At 29.8% G+C, this 8,250-nt stretch overlaps 1 protein-coding gene across 1 annotated transcript; it reads right to left on the bottom strand.

Annotated features, from left to right (window-relative positions):
* Window positions 1–2,886: 2,886 nt before the first annotated feature.
* LOC108378922 (gamma-aminobutyric acid receptor subunit beta-like) lies at window positions 2,887–5,516 on the bottom strand (the record flags this gene model as incomplete). The annotated part of the gene is made up of 3 exons (XM_017635226.1): window positions 2,887–4,813; window positions 4,963–5,048; window positions 5,094–5,516. Coding segments are annotated over 3 exons (674 nt in total), but the record flags the coding sequence as incomplete, so codon positions are not given.
* Between the last annotated feature and the right edge of the window lie 2,734 nt (window positions 5,517–8,250).

Below are 8,250 nucleotides of genomic sequence, written 5' to 3'. Positions count from 1 at the left end.
TTTTTTTTTTTTTTTACAACAGTATACGTTAGTTTAACTCTTCTTCTTCGGATTACGCGCGACTGCAGCCAATTTTCTATTTTTGTAATTTTTTGTTCTTTTTTTATTTTTTCCTTCATTATATAAAATAGGTTATGTACAAGTACATTCAAGCCGTGGTTTGGTGCTATAAAAGTGAATTTAATTTATTTTCTTATTTCAGGTGTGTGTGTGTTGTGTATGTGCGTGCAATGAGTTGAAATAAAGTTTTTGGTTAGCGAATTGTTGCTTCTTTTATAATAGGATTGCATTAGCTAATTAGCTGTTTATATACATATTTAGTATGTAGTAGGTATGATATAGGGTGTTTACACACAAACTTACACATACTCATTGTCAGTTGGTTGTAAAGTAATTGGTTTAGTACTGTCGCTAGCAGTATTTGTAAATTGCATACGTACATATACATATATGAGAATAGGTATACATACATATACATACATATGTATTTACTTTTTTCGATTTTTTTTTTGTTCTTTCTTTAGTTTGCAAATTTCAACACGTAAATATTACGAGTATATAGGGATATTGTTCATTTGCGCTTGGGGTAAACATACAAATACATACATATATAGGTTAGGGAGGGTATGTAGACTTTCATATTAGGTATTTATTTATGTAACTAGACTAACATGTGTGTGCTGTTTATTAAGTCATAACTTACTGCATATACATAGCTGATATCTATTTATTATTAGTCAACGCTTTAATGTGTTTTTTTGTTTGTTTCTTAACTTTTTCGGCTCAAAGTTTTACTATTCGATTTATTCGGTTAAGAATTTTCGATATTTTTTTTTCTTTAAGAGTAAGTCTGCCACGTTGCCGTATATGGCATCTTAAGGTGTGTGTGTCTGTGTAAATGTTTAAATGTTTAAAGGAGCGGCGTGCGCGTGCGCAGTTTGTAATTTTCCAATCGCTTTATTTGCTTTAAATGGAAAAAAATATTAAAGCAAACGCATTTGAGTAAAAAATTAAATATTTACTTAATTCAACCACACAAAACTAAATTAAACTAAGCTAATTATCTCTACACATATACATATACATGTGCAAGTATGCACACGCATAATTATATACTATTCGCAACTCTAACATCAATGTGCGTTGTTGTGCTTTCGATTTGTTGCTAATTTTATGACTTGTCTTTCTTTAATTAATTTCAAAAAATTTGGCAAAAAGTTTTGGAAGCGCTAAAGTGTTTGTAATGTAGTTGTTTTGTTTTGTTTTTCTTCATCTAATTGCTTAAAGTAAGTAGTTGTTGGACCTAACATAGCTTCCTTAATAATTTAAAGCAAAAAAAAAAAAAACCAATAAAAAATCAAGACGAAAAAAGATTTATGTATATAAAATTTTTGTGGCTGTATTTTTGGTGACTAGTGCAATTGTACAAGCGTATTTTGTGGCTAGAATTTGAAATTTGAGATAACAAAAATATAAAAAAATATACCAAATTATCGAAAATTCATACCAAAAACTATTTAATTTTAATTAGTTTTGCATAAAAAGTATAGTTTATTCTCTAACAAAAACAAATTTTTTTTTAAATTTCGAGCTCTATAATTACATTTCTATAAAAAATTCTGAGTATGCCGTTTGGCAGCCCTTCCATTTGAACTTAAAGTAGCGAGGGCTTACCCTTGATTTTGCTCATTTTTTTTTTATATAAAAAATCGGCGAACATATCGCACATTTAATAATATATATAGAATTATTTCTTAATTTAAATTTTTTTGAGAAAACACAGTCAAAGTTTGATCAACTCATACAGTTGGTATACAAAAAGACAGATGGAAAGCCGCATATCTTCGCTATTTTTGAGAAGTTTAGTCATCTGTTAGACTGAACATATTCTCCTTATTAAGCTTTTTAATTGCATGATGAAATCTCCAAAAGCGTAAATTTTAAATTATTTCTATATATTATTAACACACAAAATATTTCTATTAAATCTAATTAAAAACCTCGAAATTTTTATTTATATTAACAATAGTTTTTCATAAAAATCGGCCTCCAGCTCAAAAAAATCTTTTATATTGCAAAAAGTTTAAAACTGGAATTTAACAGATTTTTGTTAGAGAGTAAACTATATTTTTATGTTTATATAAAAATTAACTAAAAATAAATAACAAAAATATTTTTTGTTAAAACTTTTCAATATGTGGTGTGTTTATAATTATGACACGGAGTGTAGTTACGTATATCATGGACATTATGTCCTGTACACTGAATGTATAAGTGAACTATCCATATAATTAGGCGCCATAGAGTCTCAGTATCAAATAAGCTCTAAATGCGATTTTGAATCCAACTCCTTGATCGAAGTGCTCGATAAGTGCCCGTTATTGCATCAATAAGATTAGATAACCTTAACCTAGGCTCGTCAACGACTATACTGATGCTTGGCAGTACCGACTATTGTATACTCTCACATACATTTGGCATAGGAAATACAAAGCTGTGATAGGTAACGAAGACCTCCACATATCCAAGGTTTTTCTAGTAACTGTAACTTTTTTTTGAAATCGTTCCAGTAATGTTGTATATACATATTTTAGAGCTTAGCTGAATGAGTAATTTTATAAACAAACCATTTGGGGTTTATATAAACGCAGAAATTGAGTGGTACATAGCAAAAGTTCAGTGTCAGGCAGTGCTGAAAGCTTCAGGCTGACACATAGGCATTGCAGACTTTTTTTTTAATTAAATTTTGGAACAAATGTCACAGCATTATAGAATTGAACTCACCAGCATTATGAGTGGAAACAACAAAGCTGATGAATTGGCAAGGAATGGAAGTACGTGGTAACCTCGACTGTCTTTAAACAGTTGAAACATACGTTCACCCGGTAGAGCCATAATTAGCTGCGACGCTGTACAGAAAACAACTGTACTTCCTGATAAAACTCTTAATTGGTACACATAGTTGCGAGCGCATTGAAGAACTATTCAAACCAATTTTTAACGCCTTCCAGATAGTATATAATATGATTATAATGAAAGCTTTCATAAATTTCAAAGCGTCAACCATGCGCTTTGCACCAGAGTGAGCTTTCTAACATCGAAGGGAATTGTGATCTCAATAAGGTATACCCTCCAACCATTACAATGTAAACTATCCTAATACCAATAGCTCATGAGTCAAAATGGAAAAATTCTTTAGAATAAGTTGTGCCCATTTGGAAAATTTTACTTGCACCAGAATTATGTTTTGTGATGAAACTGGTAGCAGCAAAGATATGCCAGAATCTAGCCTTTAAACATCGGTGGTCGAGGTCTTGGTTTTAGTTTTCCCCTTTAAAGGGATACATAACCTGAAACAGAGCGAAATTTACTTTTTAAGTTTTCGAAAGCATTCACTAAAGAAATATACCAAAATAAAAAACCTTCACTATCTTAAAATCTAGGTGAAAGCTCTTGAATATCCAAAACCGCACTTTTTGTACTTCCCCCAGTAATGTCCTTAAATTTACAGATTCCTCGTCAAATTCTTGTTTTTTAAGCAACAAAAGTTTAATGAAGTCTGGCTCCTTCTAGTCTTTTCAATGAAGAACTCTTTATCTAACAAAATCAGGTCCCTACTAATGCTTGAACATAAAAAGTTTTAAGTGAAAAAATATGGCATTCCCTCACGACAAAGAATTACACTGAACATGGCTAGCGCCGAAACTTGTATGTCTTCAAAAGAAAATTGACAAGGTATGACGGAATTTCATGTCAAAATCCACCGGAAGCATCAGCAAGCCGAAGTTGTTATTTTTAGGTTAAAGTGCCATCGCATCACGCTTCTCACTACTGTACTTTTATTGGCGCTGCCTGTGTATGCGTGTATCGTGTAACTTTACTAATTTTCAAAGTCCTGCCCAATATTATTTTAACTACACTTCTCTTAATTTTAACGTTTTTCGCTGACAAATTATTAGGTTCTAATTCATTATATTTCATTCAAATACTCTGCTCTACACTCGCTTATTTATTGCTGTTAATATTTTTTGAGCTTATACGACTTACTAAATCATAACGATTTTTGTTTTGTTTAGTTGTTTTTTTAGCGTTCCACTTAACGTTGTGTTATTTGCCTATAAAGTATAGTTTAATCTTAGATGATTTTTTATTTTTTTTTTTCAGTGTAATTGCCTGCTATGGCGCACACCAGCAGCACTCTCGTGCTCTCATTTAGACTTGAACTCATTTTTATTTTGATTTTATTTCCGAAGTTTTTCAACTTAAGCTGTTTGTTCACTATTTTTTTTTCTGCTTAGTATAAATAATTTTTAGCTAATTTTCGTCGTTTCTCTGCTGATTTTCCTAATACATAAACATACTTATGCTTGTGTTTTTTTTTTTGTTTTTTTTTAATCTTCTAGTGCGTGTGAGTATTCATATAATAATTATGCTAATTTTTTTTGTCTACATATAGTGTATTTGCTTAATATATAAACTTAATTAATTTAGTGCGATTCGCCTGGCTGCTGTACTCCCCTGGCTCGTCCTGTCTTCGACATGACTTCGCCTCAACCGGTACACGCCTAGCGTGACACAGCACTTCCTCTGTTCTGTGCTGCCTTTTCTTGTATGCTTTACGCTTTTCTGCTCGGCGGCGTTTCTCATCTTACTTCTCCTCGCCCAGCAACACCAGATCGTCGGCAACCACGTCGCTGACATGCAAGTAAATGATCCAATACATCAGATTGAAGCAAACGAAACACACGGGGAACACTATGCGCGAATATTTGTCAATGTCTGATGGCGTTATGCCCAGCAGCTTGTTGATATCCTGTGTGTTGTAACAAATTTTGTAAATTATAGGAAAAATTAAAAAGTTAAAAAAGCGACGAATAAAGAGAGAGAGAAAAAAACAATCGATTAGTATGATCACAAAATTCTCGCGGTGTATATGTTTGGGCTGGAAATTACTTTTTTTACCTTGCCCGGGTGTAATAAATGGGATGGTACAGCCGCTTCGGCGTCCCCACCTTCGGGCGCTCCACCTCCGCCGCCGCCGCCACCGCCACCGCCACCACCTCCTCCGCCCCCGCCGCCGCCACCGCCTCCACCTCCGCCACCGCCACCTTGGGGTCCGGGTCCGGGTGGGCCAACCGGCGGTCCGCCACGTCCACCGTTCACAGTATTCTCTAGCGTGCCGCCTTTGGAATGGGCCTTCGGATCGTGCACCTTGAATCTCACCTCCTGGAACAAGGGTCCCACTATCGAGCAACCGCGCGAACCAACGTTTTGTTGCATATTTGAATAGCCAATTGGTCGGTTACTCACTGTTTGTTTTGGCGCATGAGGATGACCATGGCTGTGGCCATGACCATGCCCATGTCCATGATCGCCCGCACTCGGATTGGGATTGGGCGGTGGTTGCGCCCCATCCATTTGTTGCTGCTTTTTTTGCTCAGCTATTTTTTGGATCGCCATAAATCTTTGTTTTCGCATTTGAATTCGTTTTGCCATATAGCCGACGGTGGCGTATTCTATAGATTTATTTTGTTTTACAATTAAAAATTTCAAATTTTTTTTTTTTTTGTTTTTTTGTTTTTTTAGTTTTTTAATTCAAATTATGTATCGATCAAAATTATCGATCAGTTCAATCATTGTGAATTAGTCATTTATAGAAATCAATTAAGTTTATTAAGTATCAATTGTTGAATGAAATGTTTGGTTGGTTGGTAGATAAGCAAGCAATTGGAATTGGTTTCAAATTTGGACATCGAATTGGGAATATAATTTTGGCGTATTTCGATTCGAAATTCATATTTGGAGATAATAATAAACGCAATGTGGTTTTTTATTGTCCAATTGTGTTTCATTTTCGGAATGTGCGGGGTAGCAGGAAAATAGAATGAGAAAATAGAAAAATAGAATATTAAATAACATAAAATAATAAAAAAAAATTTTATTAGCTAATTGTGCAAAAAATAAAAAAGCACATCAAAAAATAAAAAAGTATTTCTGTAAATACAATGCGGACAATATTCTTGAATACACCTACATTGAGGAAAAGAAAGTGCAGAGAGTGAAAAAATTGTATGGAAAGGTGGAAGGAAATTTGTTTGGAAAGGCAGTATTAGCATTTTGGATTAAAGTGATGAGACTTTGAGCATAGATTTTCTGTTCGAAAGCATTTAAAATATATACAAATATAAATTTTTTCTTACACATTTTTCTATTAAATTTTAATTTGATACCCTTCTTTTCTTATTTAATTAATGTATCAATGCAATTTTATTTTTGTATAAACTTCAAATAATTTTTTTTATATGTTTTTATATATTTTATGTTTTTATCCAATTATACTTTATTTTATTTTATTTTAATTTATTGTATTTAATTTTTATCTTACTTTTATCATTTTTGTGTGTTTATATTACTTATCTATTTATTTATGGTTTTATCTATTTAATTATGGTTCTTTATTTCATTTTATATTATTTTTTGGTGTACTTTAATTGATTTTATTTTATTTTATGTCAATTTATTATATTGATTTTTTTGTTCGTTTTATTTTATTAAATTAAATTATTTATTTTCCTTTACTCATTTTTTGTGTTTATTTATTTGTTATTTGTTCTAATTCAGCTATTTAATTTTATATTCTGGTTTTTGTTTTATTTTATATTAGTTTTCATTATTTCATTATGCTGTTTTTTATTCTGATATTTTATTTGATTTTAAAAATGTTATTTAATTTATTATTTGCTGTTTTTATTTCATTTTATTTTTTGTTTTATTTTAGTTTGTTTTATTTTATTGTATGTTAATTTATTTCAATCATTTTTTTTAATTCCTTTATTTTTTATTTTACTTCACTTATTTTTATTTTTTATTAATTTATTTCCGTATTTTACTTTTTTATATTAAATTTCCTTCTATTTTTTTTAATTAATCTATTATTTTTTAATCTGTTCTTTAGTTTAATTAATTTTTTTATTTGCTTATATTTTATGTTATTTGATTTTGTTTTTTTTTATAATTTATTTTATTTTGCTTCATTTTATTTTTTTTTTCATTTTATTTTATTTAAAATACTTAAATAAATTTTTTTTTTATATTTTATTTTTATTTTTGCTTTATGTAATTTCGTTTTATTTTATAAAATTTTTTATTTTTGTAAATTTTTATGCATCTACAGACTTATTTTATTTCATTGAGGTTATTTACTCTTGTTTGGTTATCAGGTTATCTAGATAAAAATTATTAAAGTGTAGTGTTTTTTATTGTTGTGAACTGAATAAAAAAGATAACCACATAAGCTGATAACCAAGCAAGCGTGAACAACATCACTATTTTAACCCACCTCAAAGAAAGGAATAGATACGTGGTGCATATTTTTTAATTTAACATCTTTTTATCATTTAATTTCAAATAAATAAATTTTTTGAATTTTTGCATTATATATTTTCATTTTGTCATTTGTTTTATTTTTTATATTTTCTGTCCAATAGTTTTAATTGTTTATCTTATTTTATTTATTTCATTTCATTTTATTTCACACTAATACTATTTCGTACAAAAAAAATCTCATCGCTTTGGGAAATATTACAAGGTCAGTGCTTAGCTACGAAATTGTATGAATACAAATACTAAAGCAAAATTATCGACATTCTAATGCACAAATTAAAAATAAATAAAGAAATGCATAAAAGAAAATTCTTTCTACATAAACAGTGTATATTTTATATAAAATAATCTTTAAACAAGTATTTTTTTGTAAAAATGTGTAATGCAAAAGTAAATTAGAAAATTTGCGTAAAGCTAGAAAGATTTTAATGTCAAAATTTAAATAACTTTACATACGAAAAATTTATTATAAAATATGAAGTTTTTTTTAACAAACAAGAAAATTGCTTAGGTTAAGTTTTAAATATTTTTTCTGCTCTTCATTTCGAATACTATCATTTAAAGAAAATTCTTTAGAATGTTCACTGAGCTTCTGTTCTCCTCTCTTCTTCTTGCTCAGCCAATATTCCAGTCAAAATGTGAATTAATCGAACAGGCACTTTTGTAATGTGACATAAAGCGGAAGTGATCTCAATAAACACAAAATTAAAATGTTTATTATAAATGAGTTAAAAATAAATTATGGAAAAGTAGCCTAAGGTTGTTATTTATTTGCTGAGATTATAATTGAAATCAACATTAATATACATACTTATTCAAAGCTTTTAGTATTTCATAGTTTTTAATTATTTTGTTTGATTTGACGCA

The sequence above is a fragment of the Rhagoletis zephyria genome, unplaced genomic scaffold (assembly GCF_001687245.7).
Source record: "Rhagoletis zephyria isolate East Lansing unplaced genomic scaffold, Rhagoletis_zephyria_1.1 Rzeph_scaffold_15251, whole genome shotgun sequence".
Lineage (NCBI taxonomy): Eukaryota > Metazoa > Arthropoda > Insecta > Diptera > Tephritidae > Rhagoletis > Rhagoletis zephyria.
This window is presented reverse-complemented; position numbering and strand designations above follow the sequence as displayed.